The sequence below is a fragment of the Balearica regulorum genome, chromosome 7, assembly GCF_011004875.1.
Source record: "Balearica regulorum gibbericeps isolate bBalReg1 chromosome 7, bBalReg1.pri, whole genome shotgun sequence".
NCBI lineage: Eukaryota > Metazoa > Chordata > Aves > Gruiformes > Gruidae > Balearica > Balearica regulorum.
The window spans coordinates 17,375,497-17,402,600 of record NC_046190.1 but is presented as its reverse complement, the minus strand read 5'-3'; the positions used below and the strand labels follow the sequence as shown (position 1 = coordinate 17,402,600).

Genomic DNA, 27,104 nt, shown 5'->3' with positions numbered 1-27,104 from the left:
ATGATTTTTTTGTTTTATTAGTGTTTTCTTTTTTGTTTGTTAGTTTTTATCAGAAAGATGGAAGGAACTGTACACTCAAGAGAAAATATATCTGTTCTTACAATGCTCTTACTTTTAAGAGAATTAAACTCAACCAAATAATCAAATCTAATTTTCAGGACAACTCATTGATAGCTTATGATAAATAACTTCTTTCTGGCTGTGAATTTATGAGTAAATAAGTACTGTGAAATATATTCTGTGGTCCCAGTTTCTACTTCATCCTTGAGTAAATTTATGAGTAAATAAGTACTGTGAAATTTATTCTGTGGTTCCAGTTTCTCCTTCATCCTTCAGTAATTTTCTGTCTCAAAAAGGATTGCAGAATTTGATCCTAATGGAATAAAACCATATGCTTGCTAAGGATGCTCTTCATGTTTTTACAGATTGATAAGACTTTCTTTTAGATTATTTTACTATCTTACATAATCTTGACTATTTTTTTTTTAAAGTAATGTTTTTCTTTTTTAGGAGATTATTGAAGAAGGAGAGAGCTCTAGAGCTAAAGAAGTGTTAAGTGATGAACGATACCAATCATTTAAGGTAAATTTTTTGAGCTTTGTTGCTGTTGTTTAAAATTTGCATATATTTTTCTCTGTTTAGTAGAGCTTGGACAAAACCACCAATTTTACTATAAAGGAACATCCAATATCAAGTATAAAGAAAGAAAGGTCTTCAGTAAAAAGAAAGGGAGAGAGAGAAACTGCGATAGAGTAAGGAATAATGGTGAAATCAGTTACCTTTCTAATTAGTGTGATACATATACAGTTGCTCTTAAGCTTGAACTAAACAATCTCTTCTTCCTGAAAACTAATGTAATGTGTACTCTTTGCTGTAAGCTTAACCCGATGTTGGGTTTATTTTTCCCTTGGCTGATTATCATTATAACACTACACCATCTTTTTCTGGCATTAAGAAAATACCAGGTGAAGAAGATGACTCAGATCTATTTTAATTCTCTTTTGTGTGAGGCAGAAGGAAAAGGACTGGAGATATTTCTTTGTTAGGCAGATTGTAGGTTCAGAGTCATGGTTGCACTTTGTAGTTACAGGGAACCTAAACCACATAAATACTGCAGTTCCAATTTCTTAAATTTCCAGTGAATTCTTCACTGGAAAATATATACTGGAAAAATATTTTTTTCAATTTTATCTGCAATTTTAATCTCTAAAATATCCTGGTTTTGCCTTCAGAAAAATTTAAATGGGAGAGTAAAAGGAATGAGACTGGTTAATTCTCCCCTGCATTACTCAATTTTACTTCTGCTATTGAAAGGCTCTTCTGTTCTCTCTGACCCATAATACTAGTATGAAAGGATGTTCAGTGGTATTTGTGGATCCTATTTGTAGGAATACTCAGCGAAGAGGTGTAGATTCACATGTATGTCAGTATCCAGGAAACAGCTTGCTTAATAATGGTAATAAAGATTGAGTCAGCCATTAAATCTTATGTTTCAGAGTTTAAGAAAATTTCTTGGAGGTAAGAATAAAATCTATCAAGGGGCAGATTATCTCAAATATGCTTTATGCCTTGTTTCACATGCAAAATTACAACAAACTTATGTGGCACTCTTTTTAGGTGAGTACAGTCTCAACATTTTGGTGAAATTTGCTGTAGCCAGTTTTTCCCAACAATTTTTTAATGTGTTTCTAAGAAAGCCAAGAAGAATCCCGTAATATTAGTGAACTCCCAAATTTTAATGTTTAGCGTGGTTCTGGTAACTGCTACAAATCACTCATCATGACTTAAAAGATCACTGCTGCTCCCAGAACAACAGTTGTCAAACAACTGAAGTAAATTATACAGTCTGTGTTTTAGATGTTGGATACGTGCATGACATGGCCAGTTTGCCTCCTTATGGACGTGGATGCTGCAGAGAAACAAGTTCATATAATTCACTTTCACCAGCTGAAAAAAAAGCAATGCTTGCATTCACAATTGACGAAATGGCTATCTGCTGCTCACAATGAACTCTTGGCAGTGTCTCTAAATTGACACCTATAAATATACTGAATAATAATGAATCTAGTATGCAAAGAAAAAAGTGAGCCGTGTAGGTTTTTGTGGTGGTTTTTTTCCCCCCTAAAAATCTGGACAGTTGCACAGAATACATTTTCTTTAGTTCTCTATCCCATTATTAATCAATTCTCTTGGAATCATTCTAAACCTAGTAATAAAGCCTTTTGAAAATCTTTTAGCACTAGCAAAAAAATTAAAAGTATTTAAAAAATCACAATATTTCATAAACACCCACAATTCAGACAAAGAATAGGTAATTTCATCCATTATTTTAAAAATGTAACATAATTCCTATTTAATATTATCCAAGATTTTCATTCTTCCGTTTTCTTTATCTTAATTATTTCCAAGCAGTTAAACTCATTAGAAAAAAACACAAAATAAAGCTAACATGGTTGGAATTCAGAAGTTGTAGACTCAATGGAAAACAGCAGTTATTCATGACTTTCACAGCTACTCACTGAATTCTATAAAAGTACAAAGAAACTATTGAGAGTTTCAGTATTGACAAACTGAACATAAAGAACGTGCTTTTGGGCAAGCATGAAAGTTTTCCCTCTTGCTTTCATATCACTGTTCATCTGAGATATTGATCTACTGAATAGTGCTTACAACTGTGACATTTTTGCTTTACATCCTTTCTTGGGGAATAAGATAGTGTACAAAATTACTTTGGAATAAATGGAATATAACTGTACTAAAGCTTTAGAGACTGTTAGATTTGGGCTTCCCCCCCCAGTGGGCAAAATAGTGAAATCTTTGCTCCAAATAAGACATGTAGAAACTTGGCTTACGTGAAGACTGAAGAATTGTATGGCTGTTTATAATATGCAAGCAAACAAAAATTGCTGTTTGTACTTGAAATTGAATTCAATTTTGGAAAACAATATTTGGCATGACCTCCAAACATACGTATATTATAGATTGCAGTAGAAGAATAGATTAGTTGTCTCACCATCCTTTTCCATGCACCATTGAGACCCATTGCCCTCGGTGCAGAATTTCAAGAGCCCCAGGGCTCCCACTGACACCACCTCTCAGGAGTGCTGCAACACCAATGCCACGTGTACAACTGAGAGCTGGTAGTCCATGTAATACAAAGTCATAATGTCAGTCAAATTAGGAAGATAGTCTTGAGACATCTCTTATTCTGTGAAGTTGGTGTGAGGGAATCCAACTACTTACCAGTATTGTTTGCATTGCTTAATTGTGCAGTAAAAGTAAAGACTACCATCTTTATTTCAAACCTTAATTGAAAGGTTTAGCTAAATCATGTAAAGATACTGGGGATACTACTGTGTTATTGTTTAGATTTCACTTTAATGAGAACTGCCTATGTACAAAACCAATTGTCTGTTCAATGTAACTATGCAAAGGAAGCTGAATCTGTATGTTTGTATCACACTATTATTTATCTTCAATGTAGGATAAACTCTGCCCAGTATTTTCCCTGTGAAACCTTGTTACCTACTTGTTAATTCACTGGTCCTTTAGAAAACAACACTGAAATGTGTGTTCTTCCACTGACCTTAGCAATTTACTTCAGTCTTTGGAGTGGGAGTGAAGACATCTGAGAAATGGTACAGAATGGGTTTACGAACTCTGGAAGAGGTAAAAGCTGACAGGACCCTGAAGCTGTCAAAAATGCAGAAAGCAGGTAAGGTGAAAGCCTCATAAAAACTTGTATCTCAGTGCTCTAAGAACTTGATAACAGAATCAGAGGAGGAGTCAAAGTTCATTTATACATTCATTTTCTTGCTGCAGTGTCTTGTGAATATTAAATTATTAGGTTAAAATAACAGAGCTCCTAATTTAAAAATGGTGTCATTCAAAACATATGAATATGCATATTTTTTTAATTACTTACACAGACACCTAACGAAATTGGCTCTTACACACGAAACTATTAATGGGTCATTATTATACAGGTCGGGAAAAAATTACAACATTAGGAAATGTCATTGTTTAACCCTGGCTGGCAACTGAGCACCACACAGCTGTTTGCTTGCTCCCCCCACCTCCTCTGGTGGGATGGGGGAGAGAATTGGAAGAGTCAAAGAGAAATCTCGTGGGTTGAGATAAAGACAGTTCAATAGGTAAAGCAAAAGCCGTGCATGCAAACAAAACAAAGCAAAACAAGGAATTAATTCCCCACTTCCCATGGGCAGGCAGGTGTTCAGCCATCTCCAGGAAAGCAGAGCTCCATCACACCTAATGGTGACTTGGGAAGACAAATGCCATCACTCTGAACATCACTCCCCCTCACTGCCTTCTTCCCCCAGCTTTATAGGCTGAGCATGATGTCATATAGTATGTAATATCCCTTTGGTCACAAGTGATCAGCACTTTTTTGCCTTTGATTTCCAGGGTTTCTCTACTATGAGGACCTTGTTAGCTGTGTATCTAAGGCAGAAGCGGATGCAGTAAGCTTGATTGTCAAGAATACTGTGTGTAGGTTTCTACCAGATGCTTTAGTTACCATAACTGGTGGTTTCAGAAGGTGAGTGAAAACAAATGAAGTTATTTGGCTGTTTTATTCAGCTACACACAAACTGATGTTTGTATCTTTGGGAAAAAAAAAAAAGCAGCTTCATGATAAAGTATCAGAGATTGTTTTCAGTCGTTGTTTTTTTTCTTTTTAATGGGAAAGCAATTCTGACATTCCCAGGTTCCATTAGTATAGATGGTTGGCTTGTCAGAACAAAATCTAAGAATAGCTTGCTAGAAAAATGATGGTTAGATCGTATACTGTACTGGAGCATGGTTTGTTTTTTTTTTTCTCTTTTAGTGGATTTAAATTCCCAAGACTGAGACTATTGTAAGGCCATGCTTGAGAAAAAAATACAATAGCTTGAAGGCAGTCTTGTGCTTGGTGGTTTTTTTGTGGTGTTTGGGGTTATGTGTGGGGTTTTTTGTTTTGTTTTGGGTTTTGGGTTGGTTTTTTTTACGAGAACTTAGTCACATGAGATTGAAATGCGTGAAGGCAGAGTTTGTAGTGTTAGAAGTATACATTGCAATGAACACTGAATAAAAAACCTTAACTGAACTGAATATACACTAGCCTCTGTATAGATAGGGTGATCTCAGAATTTCTTTCCTGGGTGATTTTTGTTCCTAAAGCTTTTGGTCTTGCTCTGTAAAGCCAAACTCAAACCCGTTGCTCAGGACATACACAATTCATTCTTTTAGCACTTACTTGAGAGCTTTCCTAAAGCCATGCAGCAAAATATTGAGACTGGGAATAGTCTTCAGGAATATTGGGTTCCTTGCTCTGTGCTCAATTGCCTGTTGTCACTACTTGCAGTACATGTCATACTCATAAACCAAAACCAACTTAGTCAGCACCATAAATCTCTTGCTGTTTAATTTGCTAGTTTGTGAAACTTTAACTATATTTTTAATGTAAAAATATTTTTCAAAAATGCTTAAAGTACTCTCTTAGAACTCAAAATACACTGTTTTATCACTCTCATGAAACTAGAACTGGTATGAAAGCAAAGGACAGAAGAATGTTTAATAATTAATGTATCACTTGTGTGATTTATTACTGTGAGCCTAGACAGGCTTGCATAGACTCACTCCGGTACTAAATTAAGACCTTACATGATTTGTAATTGCTATATATGTGTGCAGTGATTGTGATGAATGTACTGTATCACCTTTGTGCCACCTCATGATATTTATAATTATTCCTTGTATGTCCTATATTTATTTTAAGAATGTTTGCAGCCATCAACTACCTAATTCCTATAAAACAATCTGGTGAATGAGAAGTGTTAGGCTCAAGCATGAACCCTGACCAGAGGTATGAGAACAAGATAAAATTTTATATTCAAATCCTCAAGTCTCATTATTCTGTGAGTTCTTGTTTAAGAGGCATATACTGGCAATCTGTTCACAGTGATGCAAATCATTCAGCGACCTTGCGTTGTTAGTAATTTGGATATAACTGATTAGCACATGTCTAGATGGGTCAGAGAGTTGTGGGGACAGAACTGTTATCATACTGAAAATTCCCAGTTTCTTCTGATGTGATGTGTTTGTGAGCTTTGTTGGCAGCACAGTTTTTTGCAAAGTTTGAATCTCACATCCAATTTAAGCCTGCTGTTTTGCTTATTTCAGGGGAATATGATAGTTAGCCATTCTCTCTCTCTCTCTCTCTCTTTTTTTTTTTTTTTTTTTTTTTTTAAGGAATAAGCTTTTGTATCTCTAGATGGCTGTGTTAAACCAGAAGAGAAATTATTTAAGTATGTAATGATGCCTTCAGTGAGTGATCCTGTATATTAAGTACGTGCCTTTAAATATACAGAGAATATATTAAAAACCTAAGTTTCAAAATGTCAGTCCTAAATTATATTTTACCAGCCCATCAAAAACAAATGCTGCAGAGTAGGATTTGTAGAAAACTTGATTAAATGGATTGAAGCACCTTTATTAGGCACCTGTATTTTAATTACTGAACTGCAATAGAGTTGACTACATCTGTTCTTTTTTGCCTGTCTCGTATAATGGCAATATTCATCAGCATGAAGTATGTGTAAGCACAGTAGCTCACAGTTTTCAATTAACAAATTGTTATTTGTTTCTTTCATCATTATGTAAATATTTTAATAAAAGAAGTAGGCAAATTTTATTAATCAAACCACTTGACTTGATTCCCCCATACTACATCTTGTATGCTAACATAAGAGAAAAAATAGCTCATGGTTGCTCCAAATAATATATTAATTCCCCAGGACCCAGATTTGTCTTGGTTTGTATATTTGTTTCATAACTTGGAAAAAAAAAAAAGCAGTCGATTGTGTTCCTCCAGATTTGACTGGAGAGTTGAAAGTTAGGAGTCTCATAAACCTTACTTATTATGTGGGAGAGCTGAATGAATTACAAGGCACAGAACTTCCATTAGCAATCTGCCATCAGGGAGATTCAATAGGGTAGAGATGAACTACAGGAAAGTTACATTCATTTTCCAAAACTTATCCGACAAACCCATGGCTGGATGAGTTCCTAGACCTTTTCCATTAGATTCCTGGAATTTCATGAAATCAGATGTTGCAGTATTTCTTTTAATCAAAATTAAGAAGCATAGTGTAAAACTCAGATAAATTGCTGGAGTTTCAAAAAAAGCTGCTGACTTGTTCATGGACTTTTCTTTGGTCTGATTTAGCTTTCACCTTTAGCCTTCTGTATTGCTTGTTGTACTAATCTTAGTGCTACTTGGTATTTATAGCAGCCATCATCATGGATGGTGGTAAATGAACTATGTTTCAGGTATAAATGAAGGAGCAGTTCAAAGGATTAAGAGCAAACGCAAGAGAAGCCACTATCTGAAGTACAAAACCGTGAAAGCATCAACCCCTCAGCAGTCAAATTGCAAGCACAAGTGCAGGAACACACTTGGCTGGCAGCTGCATGTTAGAGGGCAACGGGAAAACAAAGAGCAGGATGGACAATGGACAGTGAAAATGGAGTCTTGAAAAGACGAGACAAGGATATTTTAAGCACAGATTTGGTTGATAGTCTGGAGACTGAGTAAGGACACTGACTACTGCTCGTGGCGGGGAAGCAGGATTGCAAGAGCAAGCCAGTAGTTATCCTTTTGCAGATTATGTAGTACTGGAGACTACTGTCTGCGTATTTCTAATTCACAATGGTGGAAGATTCAGGGGGAAAAAATGGCTGTGGACAGGAAGTGAGAATCGAATTACTACTTTGGATCTTTGTGGTTTAATCAAAATACCAGACCTACAAGTTAGAGTAAGGCACGACAATTGGAAAAGCTGATGCAATCTTATTGAGAACATCCCAAGACTTGTTTCTCTGACCAGTTGCATACAGTTTATTTCCTCTTTTGCTCTGAAATTCTGTAGTTTCAGCTTAGCCCCCAAATTATCTCTCTTACCTCTTCTCAAGGGTCATATTACTAAAGCAGACTTCAGTCTGATACTTACTTGATGCCTTCTCTTTATGATTCTTTAATCTTTCTGCCTGTCTTCACAAAACAATAGCTCATAAACCATCTTTAATCAGAAGTGCTTTCCTTGTGTTTTTGGTTGGAAGTGGCAATAATACTGCATTTGGCTGAAGGCCTCTCTTTTCAGCTATCTGAATCTGTAAAGGAATATAAAGACTTAAAAGTAACAGAAATAAAGGGTCATGATGGCAGCCCTTCAGTATCTCCCTAATCTGAAATCATTCAGGAGTGGAAATGAATAAATTAATGAAGTCTGGATGAGTTTGTTTATCCTTTGCTACTCCCCTACAGAAACACTTAGCTAAGCACCTGTAAAACATATTCCTTGAGTTTCAGTTGGTATAGTTGCATATGAGAGGTTGAGAGAATTTTTTTTCTTTGTATCTTTTTCTGACACTTATCTGGGTCATTTTGAAACAGAAATTACAACACTGAAATGCATGGAAATACAGAAGTTAAGCAATTGTAGTTATGAAATAAATAAATAACACCCACACAGTGTGGAATGCATTTCATTGTCTATCTAGTGAGACCTATCAGCTCGACTGTAGAGAAGGAAGTACTGAAGATGCTGATAATGCAATATAAAGCATACCATGGACAATGTTATCAGAAAGGCTGAATTTACCATGCAGTCTATTTGAATCAGGAATTGGCATGACATTATTTTCAGTGCTCACCTTCTCTTATTTTGAATTGCTGAGATTTAACGCTGTTTTCTTCTTAAAGTTAACAAGACAAATTTGAGGTAGGGAATACGACCTCATATTAAAAGCTACAAAAGACACTGAGGGTGAAGTTTCCCTTCCAACACTGAGTTAAAGAGAAGCCCCGGGATGGGGAGAAAAGAAACTTTATTTTAGTATGTGACATTCCTGATTAGTACTGTGTTTGTCCCAACTATTTCCAAGGCAGGACTGTAGTTTAGGCTAATGTATGTTATCACTTTTAAATGAGAGTTAAACTGAGGATGTGATCATTTTTTTTTCCTGGTTATTAAAAACGTAATTTTATTCTATGAAGAGAATTAAGGGGGTTTCAGCAGTAATAGCATTATCTCATCTTGTATATATTATTGCATGTTACAGAAAATTTGATATCTATTGGCAATGTGTTAAGGCTATTATTAATAATATTTGCATTGTTGCAGGATCATTAGTAATGGCAAATAGACAGAGAACATCACACTAGGTGGCATGGCAATGAAACAGGAGTAGTTTCTCCCTTTCTCCTGTAGCTCCATGTGACTTTAAGAAAAGTTTGTCATGGGCTGAATCATTATCACTACATTCTGCAAGATCCTGACTTTTTGCTAACTTGATTTAGCTGCTGGTATTTGCTTTTGCCAGAAGATGTAATCTAGATCGAGGGCTTCCTAAGAACAAAAATGCTTAGAGGAAACATTATATACTATATGTAGTTTATGGTTTCAGTCTCTGTACTGGTTATCCATATCTCAATACACACACCCACAAAAACCAAATTTGACTGGAGAAGTTCAGAAAAGGATCTGGAATGAGAGTTAAATACAATAACAAGAATAAATCATCATGTTCATTAACTGCATTTCCAGTATGGCTTTCTGTTAGCCTTTCTGTGTGCCTTGTCTATATAGTGCACGAATGATTTACAAATTAGGTTTCAGTTTTGTTGTGTTCCACGTAGCACACTCCAGTAGTTGTGGTTAGCTCTGCAGCAGCAGGATTGTATCACTATGATATGAGCACATAGTGCCTATTGATGATAGAGTAACTTATTTTTTAGAAATTACCTAGGCATCCAACTGGTATTATGACTTCAGTTCTGACTTTCTCAAGTGAGATTTACTTAGGCACACTTTTGTTAGCTTCTCCCATCTTTGCCTTAAGATAGAGTGAAGTAGACTAAGGAGGCACTTTGTTTTAGGTGAGGTTTCATATTGCAGTGCTTAAGAATGTGTCCAAGCATCTTGGGCAATGGATCAAGCAGAATAACTAGTGCCTACTGTGTATTATTTGTCTTGGTGGGAGGCTAATTCCTCTGTCCTGCATCGGTCTTCAGGGAAGTTTTGTCTCAGACACTCTTATTATTGAATTCTGCTCTAACATGAGCCTAATTGTAGATCACTATCTCCTTGCTTGAATTTTGTATTATCTTTTAGAAATTGGGATTTGAGGCTCTGTAACGTTCGAAGATAAGGATTGCTAATGGAAAACCAGTGAAGAGAGCAAAGGACAGGGTCAGTGTGTTTGTCAGGCAGCACTGCCATGCTTTCGTATGTTACAATGCAAAAGTTTCTTTCCTGTGTGCAGTGACATTTCCTACAAGGCAAAGGAATGCATAAAGAAATGACATGGCACAGAACTCTGGTCTTTCCTGTTGTGTATAAAGAAAATAATTTGAAGATATCCTCCTTTCCACCTCACAAATAAAGTAAAATGGAATAGATGGGCAAAGAAACACTTCCAGCGATTATTTTACAGGTTCACACACTGATGAATAACTAATGTTACTGTGGCAACTTCATTTCAGAAATGAGACTTCTATAAGGCATCTGGAATCACAATTACCTGACTGTATTGACACACGCTCATAAATGAGAGAATGTGAGGTAGAATGTATGAAGAATATTGTATTTCCTAAGCTCTTGGTATATACTCAAGACTTTGTGGTTTATTTAACTGAGGTAGTCATGTGGCCTCTGACTGAATTTCTTGATAAATCCTGATAAAAAGCTCTCTTTGACCTTTTCATATTGGCTACTCCTAATAAAAGTATTCTTTAGCAGGCTGTAGAGTTTCTACAATGAGGCTAGAACACCTGACTTCACTCCAAATCTTTGTTAGGTTCTGAGAAATAAATGTATATGAAGTTCTATTACACAAATTGTTTTCTTTTTGCTCAAATCTGGGATTAAAATAGTGCCAGATTTCAAAGTAATATAATTAATTTAGCAAAATTTGCTTTCATTAAGTTTTTAGACAAAGTCCTGAGCAGAGACTCCTTATCCTACTCACACCTTGTCATTATACTGTATCTTTGCATTTACACTATTCTTAGATAGTTATTTCTGTGCTTTTTTTACTGCAAAACACAAGCTATAATAAGGGAACATATAAGCTGTACCCAGCTGCTCAAGTCCAAATACTGTAATTTCTGCTCACTTTCTCCCACTGCTGTTATAAAAAGTAATTTTTTTTTTAATCTGCTGTTATTTCATTTTGTCAGGGAGAAATCTGCTATAAAGGAGCTGTGAGGCAAGCTGCTTACTGAACATTTGGGCTGATATGGTAGTTTGCACAATCTCTAATTTAAGCAGATCCTAGAAGAATGTAGCAATTCTTCCAGCAACAGTCTGAAGAGACTGTTTGGATATTATTCACGAGCACAGCTTCGCCTCTGATAAACTGCAGCCCACTTTGGATGAGGGTCTTAACCCAGAGATGTTCTAATCTGATCTGGTTAGTCTTAAAGCTTGAGTAAAACAGCTTCACCTTACCGAGCTCCCTAAGTTTAGAAGTGTTTGACCTTGAGGTGTTGGGATGCTCTGAATAAAAATATTCTGTGGCAGGAGTCAGGGGCACTACAACTGGGGAAGAACAGAGATCATCACTAGTTCCTGCTTCCAATTTTCCGTAACCTATTAAAAAATAAGTTGAGAAAGGAAAAAATAATTTTTATCCAAATTAATGGCTAGCCACGACCATTTAGAAGATAATCTATTGGAGTAATTCAGACACTTCCTTTTGTCATTAGAGCTTTGATTATTTTTCCACTCGTTTCATCTATTACTAGCTATGATGAATCATGAAGTAGAAGCTGATGAATAAGTTTTCTGGAAGTCATGGACAAAAAGAACTTTGTAAGAATCCATGAGACAGTTGAATACTCAGCACAGTGTATTCTTTCAAAGCCTTTCAAAAACTTGTTGATTCAACATTTTTTTTGCACGTTCTACTCTACTCAAACCTTTTCCACTTTCACAGGTTTATCAGCTCATTAGAAGGATGCTGTTTAGTTATATAGCTCTCTCCTCTCCAAAGTTATTTCAAGTGCTGGGTCCAGAGTGGAGGTGGCAATGCCACTGATTTCTGTGAAGCCGGAAGTTTTACACTGTGTATGTAGAGCTAGAAACTCCCTGGATTATCCTTACGCTTTCTGTGATAACTTACACCTCCTGTAATGAGCTTACACCTCCTGTAATGCAGTTGTAACAACCTTAACAGTGTTTAGCATTTTCCATATCCTATCAGCACTGATGATGACTACTAGTAAGCCAGAGCAGTACAAGTAATGTTTATACAGCAAGATATGAAATCCCAGATGATATTATTTTAGGACTATTACAGCAAAATCTTCTGCATTAGCATTTAATTTTTTTTAATTTTTTATATATATATATATATTTTTTTTTTTTTTTTTTACTGAATTGGCAAAATTGAGAATGAAAGCCAAAACTAAGGGTAATGTATTTCCTTGTCAGGCAGTCAATCTGAAATTTTAGTTATGTACTGATACATGATCAGTTTTGTTACCATTTTAATTCTAGACAAAGTTTTTATATGAAACCGGCTAAAATCTTACTGCATTGATGACTGCTTTGTGCTATTTACAATATTTGTCATTATACAGAGTATAAGGAATATTATTAGTAGCATTTTCAAGTTACAAAAATGAACTTGTAGAGGCAAACAACACATTACCAGTACACTACTAGGAGTAAGATAAGGTATTGTCTTAAAAACAGATTATTTCTTTACAGTTCACATAAAAGTAGTTTTGTTCATTTGATATCCAAATCTGATATTAAAAGTTAAAATGAAAACCAAAGCATGCAATTAATATAAAAATGCAAGAATTTCTAGTAAAGATGCAACTATTTCTGGTGTAATGACAAAACTAAAATTCACAGGACAACAAATTGTAAGTAGGTTGCCTTTTCCTATAAAAAGTTATAACTACATAGATCAATTTGGCCATTATGAGAGGCTGAAACACCCTGTTAAAGAAAATCCTGCTGATAGATGTGGTAAGATGCAAAAGTTTATAAACAGCAGCAATAAAATAGGAGTCAGAATAAATGAGAAACTTGGTGTGAGCAGATAATTTATGTATGCATATTTATGTGTGTATACAGTAATAATATATATAAAGACACTATATATACAAAGAAAGAACAGAATGACAGCTAATAATGGTATTCAAAGAATTTTTTTCCTGATTTGCCCTTTAAGGTCACTTTCAATCATTTTTGGTACATAAGGGTCAGCCATTTGACAATTATGGGTTTCTGAATTATATGGAAATATTTTTAGAATGCTTGCCACTGCATAAAACCAAAATGTTAATGGCTTCACTAAGTCAAATTAAATTTTAATGGCCATGGTTTAATTTTTCTTTTAGCCTGTTCACATCCTTTAAGTAGCATTAAATGTGATTCAGTTGTCTTCTAATATCACAGCTGACCTGAATAGCCTTTTCAATTAGCCTTTTAGATGAAGCAGATTTGATACATTTTAAATAAATAAAGATCTCTCTCTATTGGTTAAATGCTGATATTCACAGCTCATTTAATCCATTTATTGAGATGCAATGTCAAAAGAACAACTATTTGTGCTATGCTGGTGAATAATGTGTAGAGATGAGACCAAAAAAAAAAAAAAAATCACACCATCTTTAGTTTGTAAGTGAATGGAATTTAAGGAAGAGGAACTGAAAAAGATCTATTTAAGATTTTAAGAAAGATGCGTGAGTGAGAAGTGAAGAAAATTATTTGTCAAGAATTTACACATTGGAAACATTTTAGGAAATGGTGAGAAAAATAGTGAGCTAACAATGCAGATTCCCCTCATAAATTTATTCTGACATCTTGCAAATAATCTAATCTCTAAACAGTAGATGAATGTTCCATGTTTTTAAAATCTGTTTATTCTATATTAATGTACTATGTTTTAATTTAATCTTTTAATGGATTATTTTAATGTTTACAATGTCATATGCCTTTCACATACAAAAAGTAATAGAAGTTGTTAGAAATCTACCGTAGTTAGTTCAGAAGCATCTTTGATGTTTCCATAATTCTGTCTGATGTTTGTTCTCATATTCAGATGACAGTTTCTCAAAACCTTCACTATGTAACAGAGACAGCCTGTTATAATGATAAAACCTTCACTGTGTATGGGGGGCAGGCATGGGGAAAGAGGCTTCTGGGTTTACTGCTCAGCATGGGATACAACAAAAGCAATCTGGGGTGTCTGTTATGTAGAAGAGCTGGGTAGAGGATGATATGGACCACAGGTGTATGTCAGATTATAAACCTGCCCACAAGTAACTTGCTTTCTCCTGATGTAAAGTCCTAGCTCTGAAACAAATAGCAGTCTATCATGACGGCTGGCTCATTAGACTCACCTAAGTGGAAAGAAGTGGTGACAGCTGTCAGTACGAATAACAGTACTCCCAGCTCCAAACTCCAGCGGCTTGTGCAGTGGCACTCCTTAAGATAATATACCATTAGAATTCCAAAATGTTAAAACAGATTTTGCATTATTTACACAGTTGTCTAGACGAGTTTGCCAAAATGAATGGTTTGAAAAGTTATAAAAGGGTGTTATAATGCAACTATTTATAGTCCCAATGTATCAATGAAATATACTTAATAATCTATATTCTGCTGACCTTTCCCATTTTAAAATGGGTAGCAGTAAAAGCTGTTGTCATTTTTATTATGCTAGGTTAACTAAAAATTATTTATTCAACATTTTAGAACAATTAACATATGCAGTACTGATTACTATTAGCACTATGAAAATGAAACACGTAAATTACTAATCTGGTATGACTTATATTGAAAACACTTCTCTGTTTTTTTGGAAGGGGAAATACTCTGCCTTTTCTTGAATGCAATTCTCCCAAATACACGAGTCTTCCACTATAAAAATATGTAATTTTTAAGTGAGCATAAAACACATATCAAACAAACTCACAAAAGGTATTTTGCACAGAACACAGGCATTGGTGCTGATACAGTCTGAATAGGATATCATTTAATAAAATAAAAAAATCACATCAAGTCCAATGGCCCCAGGCATTATTGTAACATACAGTCTGGGGCTGGGGCAGGGGGGGCAGGTTGCGTGATACAGAGCATGTACTAAAATTGAGTTATCAGTATAATATTATAAGCTCAAAAATCTGCTTCCTACACTGAGTGAACTATTGTTCTTTGAATGTTTTGGTAATTTGGGAGTAGATTAGCATGATACGTCATGGGGGAATAAAAGCTGTTCTGATTAAAAGGAAGGTGTACAAATAATCGGTACCTAACATTAACAGGTACAGAGATGTATTCACAGACTGAAAGAGCTTCATTTTCAAAATCTGTAGAAAGAATTACAAGTAATTCTTTACAAGAAAATCTCGGGCAAGATCAATGATGATAACCTTAGAACTGTTCTGTAGCAGAGTTGTGTTATATGTGCTGTAGTTAATTTGAAGTGCATAAAATAGGACTCATGCAATTTGCAGACTCATTCTTTTTCATGCTACTGATATTAGATATATTACAATAGGAATATGAGAAAGATAGAATATGAATATTTAATTTTTAGTAAATTTTGATTTTATCACACGCTCCACTGCGTAAGAAAGTCTACATTCAGTGAAGATTTGATTAACTCTTTTTTGGAATTTTATTTTAGTGGCTTTTTATTAATATTTTGTTGGGGTTTTTTTAAATACTGAGGGACAGGAGATTTGTATATTACTATTGGGGAAGAAGTTTGATGAAAGGGGATTCTGACAATGCGAATATTGCAAGCAAAAAGGATATCAATGGTGTTATAGAAAAGCTCTATAACCAGAAACTAAGATAGTGAATGAAGTAGATCATACATTTATATTTGGGGTTAGTTGGAAAGTATCTGTCAAAGTGTTTATAAGTATTATTTTCTGTGAAAATTTTCAGTTCTTCAGTGAAGAACTGGACAGAAATGTCATTCTGTTGCCTGGTAGGGACTACAACTCAAGTGATTAGTATTTCTTTAGTGAGATGAGTTCTTTAGTCCAAATTTATCTTTCATGATGAGCCTCAGCTATAGAATTTTCACATTATATTGTGTCTTTTCACCTGAAGACAGGGGTATGTGCATCGTGGAAGAGATAGTCAGAGGCACAGAAACCTCTGTAAAGTGTTACAATGCCTTTTCAAGATCACTGAAATATTTTGATTCAGGTTTTGGCCAAGAAATTGAAATGACAACTTGGATTAAAACATTTCTTTCTCATTTATATTTAGCTGTCCACACAAATTCTTCTGCTTTCTCTCATTTTCCTGACCAGCTCTGTTAAATCCTCATTGTAAATAATAGAGTGATTAGAGAGAGAGAATAAACTATCAACTATAACTCAGAATTTGTAGCAAAATCAAGCACCAGCAAATATTTTCCAGTCATTAGTGATTTTTTTGGTAATGCTTGGGGGTTTTGGCCTTTTACATGGATATTCCAGGGAGACATCATATGTTCAAGTATTATTCTGAAAAGTCACAATAATCACAGTGTCTTTTATAAACATTTTGCATGAAGACAGCTAATATCATGCATTGATTTCTGAAACACTCAGCCAGTGAATTTAAGTGGACTGATTTTAATACTCAGGCTAGGAAGTATGTTGAAGTAGAATATTTAAAATATACTACTTGCGAAGTATTTGCTGTAAATGGATGAGCACTAAGGGTTTTACAGGCTGTGTCACAAATAAATAGCTATAGAGCTATATATTCATGATAGTACATAAAACTGGTAAGTAAAAATCTTCTAAAAGTTATAGAGCATTAGGTACAAGGAGGACTATTAAGATAGTGGAATATATTCAAGGGAAGATGAAGTAGCAAGATAAAATGAAAAAGAGGAGATTTCAGATAAGGTGATAAGATAAAAGAAAAACATAAAGAACAAGAGGTCAAATCAAAGACGTACATGGCCTTGATGAGACAGGGATGTACAGTTTGTTTGACAGTTCTGTTCCTTAGATTTTATCTATAAAATAGTTTCATTGGGGTTTGCCTGCTAAAAAGAGAATGCCTTACAAAATCCAAGGTGGGAATGGAATGAAGACAGATAGTAACACTGTCTTGGTAACACTGAGACACCTGCAGAAGAAAGTGGTACTCTTGTCTAAAAGCAAATTGAATCAAAACACTCTGCACAAAGGCAAATTGAAACAAAACTCTGCCAGCAGTCCACAGCTAAGTTCCCAGCAGTAAAGTCAGCTGTAAGGTAGCATTAATGGGCCAAGGATAGAGCCTGATTATGATTAAGAGATTTAATTAATGCGTTAAGAAAGAACAGTGCTAATGATGATTAGCCAGCTTTCTGTCAGGCATAGGTGCACCAGAAACTAAGTGTCTATTTCTTATTTTGTTTCAGACAATTGTACTTAAGCATCTCTTTACCTGTGAACTCCGATGCCTGTCCCTAAGTAATTGAGGAAAGAAGTAGAAATAATTCATTACATTTTGTTTTGTTTGCAGTCCTTCTTGAATGTGTGTTGCTTCTTCTGAGAACCTTCTGATGTCTTGAATGTTTACAAGTATATTTAATACTATTCATATAGCATGATATTTTTGTTTGTTAGTATGTTTTACTCATAAGTGTTTCAGGGCATCTACACCAGAGATTAAGTTGTTCTGAAGATTTTGGTCTCTATTAGTGAACATTTACTAAGATGAACAATATCATTCTGTGATTCACTGTTTGCAAAAGAGATTTTGCAGGCTCAGATGCCAGACAGCCAGGGTTTGCAGGATCAAATGCCTGTAGTTTAGAGTCAAGAGATTAAAAACCAGTTCTAATTATAATATGTAATATACTGCATCACTTTTACCATGGTTATATTCCTAGAAAGCTGGCTTGAAAACAGGATATTTATAGCAGAGTTTACTCATTGCTGATTTACTTGTTAGCAGAAGTCAAAGTTTATTATAGGCTAGTTAGTTGCTGTAAAGATGGTTGACAGCACAAGCAAAGAATGACGTTTTCCTGGCAGATAATCATGAGAAAAGCTGCAAGCATTGGTGACCTTGTATTATGCTTAGAGCAACCAGAGGGTACATTTTTCAGGTCCCCGTGAGCAAGAGTAGCCATAACATTTTAATTAAGTGTGACATGATCATGCTAGTGGTGTGGGGACATGATAATGAGGAGGTAACTGCTAGCTAAATTTTTTTCTTTTTTGGATGTGAGTCAGCCAGGACATTTTCTACATGTCAGATAACAAGGAAAAGATTTAAAAGGTTAAAAACAAATCACGTAAGAAATGCCTGAATTACAAGATATAGCCAGAAATAGTCCTTTTATTTGCTTTCAGTTTAGGAATGGTGGAATTTATTATGGATTGTTGCTGTGCTGTGGGAGAGTTGGATGAAAATGTTTCAGGCAATCTTTCTTAAGAATGGCAAATCAGCATTAAGTAGAGAGCAGCAAAACCTGATAAGGTAGACTCAGTTATAATTATCAGCTATGATAGCTGTTCTAGGATACTACTAGGGGCTATCTTGGAGAACAAAAAAAAAACCCAGACAAACCCAAACTATTGAAATGTTATGGATTCCATTTTCTCACATGCAAGTTTATAAACTCATATTCATAAACTAATACACTTACAGTCTTACACTCTGTATATTATGTTACTGATCAAAGACTGCAGAAAATTTGCCTTTTATCTTGGCATATCTTACACCTAGACACAGTTCTAGTAGGTAAACACAGCAAACATTTCTGGTTATCTGATCTTGTTGCAGAGGTTACTATGTCCAATTGCACCTACTTTGTCTTCCTTAGTAATAATATCCTCATTGAATATTGTTGCTTATTAAAGGTTTTGATGTTGATATTATAGTATGCATTTGTATCACTACCATAAACAGTACTACATCCAGACTTAGTAAATGTAGGTCTTATCTCCATCATTCAAATATCATGAAGGAAATTTGAACAACCTATTGGTATATTCTAGCTAAAAGGTCAGTGGGAGCCTTGACATTGATTTCAGCTGAATCATGACAAAATAGAAGAATACTTTCATCTGATTGTTTGATAATTTGAACTGGCAAGAAATCGTGACACATTTCACCTAAAGAAGTAAAAATATGTAGCTATGCTGAACATGCCCTTAAAATGCCCCATTACCTGAGGTCACACAACAATGAAGGCTGAAAAAGTCGAGGTTATATTCAGAAAGAAGTCAAAAGAATAGTTTAGAGAAAATATGACATGACTGGTTCTTAGAGAGACTCTCTGAAAATATATGACTAAAGTTTTACAATACCTGGATCAGGAAAAAGGGCACAGAGAGAACACTCAGAAGTTACGTTCTCAAACAGTGTATCTCCTTGCAATGGTTTGGGAATTAAGGCAGTTTGTTAATAATAATCAGAGAAGTTTTCAATTTAGGATTAAATCAACTAAGCCAACTTCATGAGCTCCTTAGACTCATGGAGGATCATGTCTTGAAGCAGGGCAAGGGAATTTTCTAAAGGAGGGTAACCAGATTTCACTATGGAGAGATTTACTTAAGGTAGAAGGTAGATTTAATGACAGGCTTGTCTTCACTTTAAAAGGCTTTTCTGGTATGCCTATACTTGTAGAATATACTGGCAGCCTTTCACTGTGGAGATGCAGTGTTCCTTTACCAGTTAGTCTAAATGATTTTCTCAAATGGAATAACCTATATTGGCCCAAAGAGTATAACTGTTTCAGCTCCAGGGAACTGCTGGCTAACTCTGATTTCCCTTAACACAGCTATCTTCACAAAACACTGATGTAGACAAAGTAAACAAATTTTGAATTTCAATTTATGTTTGACAACTGATTGCAAAACAGGCATAGTTGTTGTATCCCATAATTCTAGTGTAAAATATGTTCATTTTAATATTAAATATAATTTTCTTTGTAAAAGTCTAGTTTTCTAAATGTATCCCATAGATTAACAGTAAAGTCCTCTTCCTTTAGACAAAATTAGTAGATTACACAATCCAAATTAGGTCTCAAAAGAGATCAATCTCATTTCTCTAGATTATGCTTCTGTAAAATTCTCAACTATTTTACTTGTAGTTAGGGGTATGCAAGTGTAGTTATGGAAAACCCATATGTTAGTGCAATTGTGGAAAGACTTAACAATTCACTCTAAAAATTTGAGTGAGGAATGTCATTAAAACTAAACAGATTGTACACATGCCTGAAGTTTAAACTGTGCATAATTTTTTCAGAAGTACTTGAGTAAAACTTCAGTGTCTTGGTAGAAAGGCTAGACTTAAACTCACCATCCTGCAGCTGTATGCTAGCAGCTGCACAACTGTTTAATTTGAAATTATCAGATATTATATTCCATTAGATGGAATAAATTAATAAAATATCTTAATCACAACTAAAGTATAATTATACATATTGCCACAAAATGACAGAAAGTTCAACTTCATAAATCAGCTTCTCATGTCTTTGTGACTAACCCAAATGCAAGAACAATTACTTGCACTCCTCAACCATCCCACCACCAGCTCAAACAGAAGTCTTAATCCCATTTTATGTTAGAATTTGGAGGGAGTGTCTTTTTTTGGTCTTTTTTTTTTTTTTTTTTTCTTTAGTGGATGGGAGCAATCTATTTCTCAGTTCAAGGAATTTTAATACAAAAACTGTCATGTTTATATAACTTCCAGTACAGCTGAGCAGGAAGCAAATAGAAACCTTTATTTTTATGGTAGATTGATTCTACAGATTGTGCCATCACTGCCAAGTAAGTGAAACCCAGGATGAACATCTAATATCATTCAGACATTCTGAAAATGCACATTTCCTTCCTTGCATGAACATTAATATTGTCTTTTAAATTGTTTAAAGTGAATGTTTTGATTTTTGGAAATGCCAAAGTAGACATGCATGAAAAAGAATGTTTTGATGGAAGTTTCTGTGACAAAGGGATATGTCAAAGGAATAATGCATTTGAAACTCTCAAGGGAATTAGCTGGAGAGAATTAAAATGGACTGGGATTGAATGCACGTTTTCCATCTACCACCAGAAAGCTTCAATACAGCAAAAATTGTTGCTATAAAGCTATTTGTTAATTTTGTTATAGTGTCAGTATAGAAAAACACCTTTTTCTTTCTTCTTTCAAAATAAAAGATCATATCTTAAGTATTAGCTTATATATATTAATGAGATTCTGAGTAAGTAGAATAGAAATATAATTCTGAACTAAACAATTATCTCCTGCACAATAAAAATCTAAACTAGTAAATGGAAACTGCCTTAGTTGCAAAATAATTTTTTTTTCTAGTTAAAGAAATGTTGTGTGACAAATAGCTTCACAAAAGCATTTTTTAAAATATACAGCTTTCATAATTAATAATGCAGACTGTCTACTTATTTCAGTAAATAATTTGAATGCAGCTGACCTTTCTGTTTTCCCTGCTGCATTATTAATGATGTTGAAGAGATCACTAGGTTATTGTTCTAGCAACATATAACTTAGCTGAGGTTTTCGTTTGCAACTAATGCTGTTTGAAATGTGGCACATGAGTAGATTATGTACGATCTGAGATGGAAACACAAAACTGGAAAACTTTCTGACTTACAGATCCAGAATGTCTATGTAGTTCAACCATTCAGTTCCACCTTTAGGCATTTGGAGTACCTGTGTAGTCTACAGCCAGGTCTTGATTACTCCATCTAAATACCTCATGATGGCAAACTTCATTCTCTGTCAGAACACCAGTGGAAGGTGAACATGGTACCTGAATTTGTCTTGATTCAGAGAAATATCTCTATATTAATCCAGATCTAGAAGGGTCCAGCTCTCTCCCAGTTTGTGGTGGCCTGTTCTGAACAGTGCTGGTCACCAACTACCTCCAGAGAAATCAGATGGAAGTTCTAAAAACCTTAACCTCCTTTCATCATCTCATATTCATCTATTGTTGGACAGAGGGAGAGATCATTTTCTTTACCTTTTTTTTCTTTGTTTTTTTCTAAAGTTCATCAGATTCTCTGAGAGTTCACTGAAGCATTTGGCATTTTTGAGTGCATGGATCTTTTTGTTGTGTCCTTCATAAGTAGAGGTAGTGAATCTCCTTGTGTCTCAGTTTGCATAATTCCAAAGTTTTTGTTAAGGCTTTGAATTAGGCCAAAAGACACTAGGTCAAAAGATGTCTGAGCAGGTCTAGTCTGAGATGCCTGCTCTTATAAATAATAAAAATGTACCTTCTCTCCAGTCAAGCCTGATTCTTCAGTACTTATTACATATTGGAATATGTTCTTTTTTCCCTGCAGATTTCAGAATAATTAAAATTTTACATTTTCTGGTAACCAAAGATATGTACCACTGCCATACAGACCATTTCTTAAGAGTGAGAAAGCTTGCTCCATGTTATCGTAGAATATGCTGACAGTAGAGTTTACACACACGAAACTAGATAGATGTTTTAAGACTAAAGTATCATCTGCATACGCTTACATTTCAGCTGAATACATGAGATCCCAAATCCACATCAATACTCATTGGAGTGTATATCTTTTTCAAACAGTGTTGAAGAGATTTTGCTTCACCATTGATTGGCACTCAGCAAAATTTATGTATGCAGGAAGTTTCTATGATGTCATTTGAAATGCTTGATTGGAATGGAGTGTAATTTAAAGGATTTGCCAAGACAGCAAAAGCAAAACTTCAGCAATGTATTTCATGACTTTAAATAAAACTGTGACAGATTGGTATGGTACATTTCATAAGCTTTAAAAGCTTGAAATTATATGGACAGCTTCCAGGTACAGTTGCATTATTTACATGAAATTGAGACAGCGCTCTCAGTCATTCAAAGCTTAAGCATAGTTTTGTTTTGGTTGGTGGAATAGTGAATTTACTTCAAATATAGAATTCAGAGCCTAGAGCTGTTAGTAGCAAAAAAGTCGTCTTGTGTGCCAGCCAAGGAGGGATAAATATTCAACATCAGGGTATGATTGGTGACAGCCACATTCAGGAATTTATGTCAGGAAAAGCTGGAAGACAATAATGCAATCTAGGCAGTACAACTATTATAATACATAGAGACAGCCATGCTTTCTAATTAAGAAACAGGTGACTAAATTCTTACATGGCCATTATCCTATTTTGCTGTCTCAGTAGAAACCAGACTGGTAGAGGACTAGTTTTATAAACAATTTAGTAGTGTGTAATAATTTTAGTTGAATTTTAATTTTGTAGCTGTTTTTCACAGATTTATTTGTTTGTTTTTTAACAGCTTTGAAGTTGAGTTAAGGTTGAAGGGAATTAATTTCAGCATGTGAGTGGTCCTCCTCACGATAATGCTTACAAAAATAGGTCAATCAGATTGTCTGTAATGCTTTTGTTTGTGGAATAATGGTTTCTGGTCATATTTTGTTTTGGTTAGATCTTCAAATTTTGACTTCCATTACATTTTTCATAATGTTCCACAACATCATGTTTTTCTTCGATACCCATGTATAAAAGAATCCTTATGCAGATGTATTTTAAAATGAATATGCTTTGAAATAACCATGTGGCTTCAAGTCCACAGAAGCCAATACATAAACCTGTCATTCACCATTCATTCCTTTCATAGGGCAGGGAAATAAACCTTTTCAAGGTTTTGCATTATAATTTTTTTTAACCCATTAAATAATTTTAATGCAGATAATCTGATAGAGCTTTATAAGATCAGATAAGATAACTTTAAATGTAGCAGTACTACTGGTCACTTAAGTTCTTCAGTTGAATAACCATTTTCTGATTTATCTTTTCTTCTTATTGCCTTAAAGTAACATCAAATATCTGTTAAAGCAAAGCTTGAAAAAAGACATCAGCACAACATGAAGAGGAGTACCCAGGTGTCTTGTACTCTGAGAAACAGTGTTTAGGTTTCTTTTGGGTCATAAAAGACACACACAGTCAAGCATAGCATGACATTCATTTGGTCTTTGAAAGCACATTTAATAAGAGACTAGGTGGATGACACGCATTACTATACTTTTTTGAGGCAATGTAGTCACTGAGGGTGAAATTAGGTTTTAAGTAAGATTTAACTGGTATCGTGCAGGTTTTGCGCTGGTTCTCCTCACTTCAGTGATTTTCACCCTCAGAGCATAATTCACAGAAATATCCAGAGATGTGATCCTCTCTGCTGCAGCAGGTGACACTTCTTTATCCTGACTTGATACAAGAAAGATCTTTTAAGTAATGCATGCTCTGCATTGTTATGGGTTCCCCTGAAAGTCTTCTTGAACAGCAGCTACTGATGCTCCATAGCAGTGACATCTTGCTGCTATAAAGCTATATTCCCTTATGCTGTACAAGTAAAGTTTCTGCTCCTAGAGGGAAAAAGCATTTTTCTATTGCTTCATTGCAGAGTTGGATTAATTTAAAAAGTAAAATAAATAGCTTCCACAGCTATGGAAAATGAGTTCTGCCCCTGGTGAATTAGAATTAGTGTTACACTGGGCAAGAAAAGTAGCATTTTAATGAAGTGTCCACCTTCAAGCACCTCTTCCAGAGAAGACACCTGTGAATCTTTGCCAAATACTTATGTAGTTCAGCTGAGTTTATGTTGAATTACTTGGCTGGCTGAAGAAGCTGCTATATGCTATCTTTGGCAATTCAAACCTTTGTAGAAACCTGATTTATAGCTGCCCAGGAGGACGCTGGCTCAGTTTTCACAATGTTTTCATTTCACAGACAGTCTAATCTAAAATTATTTTATTCTTAAATCAGTGGGAAAAGTAATTCTTCAGACAAAACTACAACAGGATTTTTTTTTTTTTTACCCACAAATTGTCTCAAAATGAGTCAGAGGACCTCTTATAACTGTATGGTATCTTTTCAGTTAAATATATAATGCATTTAGCTTTAATTTTAATTGTCTTTTCTGGTGGCAGAATTTATTTCAGTTAATTTGATTATTGCTATTTCAGACATTAATCAGCATCCTATTAAACCATCTCTCAGATATTAATTATGCTCCAAAATAGCCCTGTGATGTACAGTCAGGGAAGAATTAATCCTCAAGGGACAGGAATTCCAGAATTACCTTTGATATGGAATACAAAATTTCAGTCATTTTGGGTTTAGATTTCCAGAAATATTCAACTCTCAATTTTTATCAGCTTGTGCAAATGAAGTCCAGTAGGATGACGGACAGGCTGGGCACTAAAATCAGAGTCCAACTACAAAATGTTTGTGCAAGCATTTTCCCACACTGGCACTTCTCATCTCAACAGGTATTTTATAGTACCTTGCCACCTATATGGCGTTAGAAAAGAGAATGAATTTTGACACTGGCTGGTAACTACTAGTACCAAACTACTTTCAAAGGCAGGTAGGATCTAATTTAAATGACAGGACAGCAGAAATTATCCTAAGAAGCCAGATATTCCCATGCCCATATTGTCACCTGCTTCCACAGAGCCCTGATCAGATCTTACTTTATTTTTCCTCCTTACTTCAGACATGTTACTTTATTTTTCAAAAGCAGGGACTGACTGTGTACGTGGACCATGTTGGGATTCCTTTACTCAGGGTGAAGTAACAAATGACATCTGCTATAGATACTCGCAATGTAAGGCAGGGAGGATACTTCTCAGTTATTTATTTTTTAATAACCACAGGGAAAATTATGATCTGTAATTATCCATTGCATAAAATAACCTGATAAGCAATGCAGACCTCTCTTCCTATTTACCACCCTGGTCCTGCAATGGAAGGTTTCCTTGAGTTTCAGTTCTGGCATCAGAGCAGTCTGTGATTCCAAAAACTACTACCTTTGGGAAGCTTGGTACGTCTTCATGTGATAAATGGTATAGATGAGCCTTCTGACTAATTTGATGAACTGTAAAATGGTATCTTGCCTCTGGCATCCTCATCAATCTTATGTCTTTGTCATGTTTCAGGTGGAGGTATAAAGATCGTGCACCTAGAAAGCAAGTGAAGCTGGTGGTATAGTCTGGCATGTTCGAGTGCCCCTAGTTTATTCTGGCTGAACGTGCCCTCTTCTACCCTCCCTCTGCTGACAAAGTAATCATTGCACAGTGCGAGTCAGGCTTGTGAACGGTTACTTTTTGCATTCTGCTGTCTCTGCTTTCTCTGTGTCAGTGTTTTTGGATTGTTAACTTTGGCTGAGCTGCTTTTGCAGTTCAATGAGCGTTTATTTTCTTGCTACCTACTCTATATGTATGTGAACCACCATTGCATTGACACTGTATCCAAATATTGTTTTGAAAATGTAGAGCTGACTTGAATATTAAGGAAAACTGCTGAGCTAAAGCTGACAGTGAAGAACAGCTTATGTGTGGTGTACAGGGTTTAGCTAGTCATTTATGATAGCAATGGACTGGTATAGTATTATGCTGCTATTTAGGCTGTTAATATTCTTTACAGTATTGATCAGAATATGTAATTGAGAGTTTCTGAGGAAATAACTTCAAATAAATGTTACAGCATTTTATTGTAATTTAGAAGACCCTTTCTGCCACAAACGATAATTTTCTAACTTTTTTTTTAGCTATTACCTAGTTTTTGTTACAGATGAAATGAGAATGTTGCAAACATTATAATTTCTTCCATCCAACAAAATCCTTCAACATTAAATCACTGTTGCAGAAACCCTTGCACAGATATCGTTCTGTTCATTTCCTTGGAAAGTGCCTTGTTCTTTCCTGTCAGTGTACTAATTATATACCTAGCAAAAGTCCATTTGAGTCAATAAACCCACTTACTTTAGGTCCAGATTTCAGACCTGAAAAAAGATCAGAAGAAAGTGTGCCAAAATAATTAATTTCTGATTAAATTCTGAATTCTGTAAATTCATTCAGGCAAAATATTTTGAGACTTTTACTTATTGGTCTACTTTGCATTTATATTTTATTAAACTGCTAGTATCTTATACCTGAATATGGAATATTATGGAACAAGGTTTTGAAAATCTGTAGTATTACATCCAAGAAATATTCTTGGCTGAATGAAATCTGTGACTACTTTGCAATCCATGGAATTTTTCTCCTCTGGCTGTTAAACAAGCCAGGATTTCTATGTAATAGA

General features: G+C 35.0%; 1 protein-coding gene across 1 annotated transcript in view; it reads left to right on the top strand.

The window, feature by feature from the left end:
- Window positions 1-27,104, top strand: part of DNTT (DNA nucleotidylexotransferase) — a 94,150-nt gene that overhangs the window by 21,739 nt on the left and 45,307 nt on the right. Inside the window, exons 5-7 of the mRNA XM_075758203.1 lie at window positions 511-582; window positions 3,592-3,715; window positions 4,426-4,558. Coding sequence (XP_075614318.1) covers window positions 511-582; window positions 3,592-3,715; window positions 4,426-4,558 — 329 coding nt within the window. The remainder of the gene's footprint in view (window positions 1-510; window positions 583-3,591; window positions 3,716-4,425; window positions 4,559-27,104) is intronic.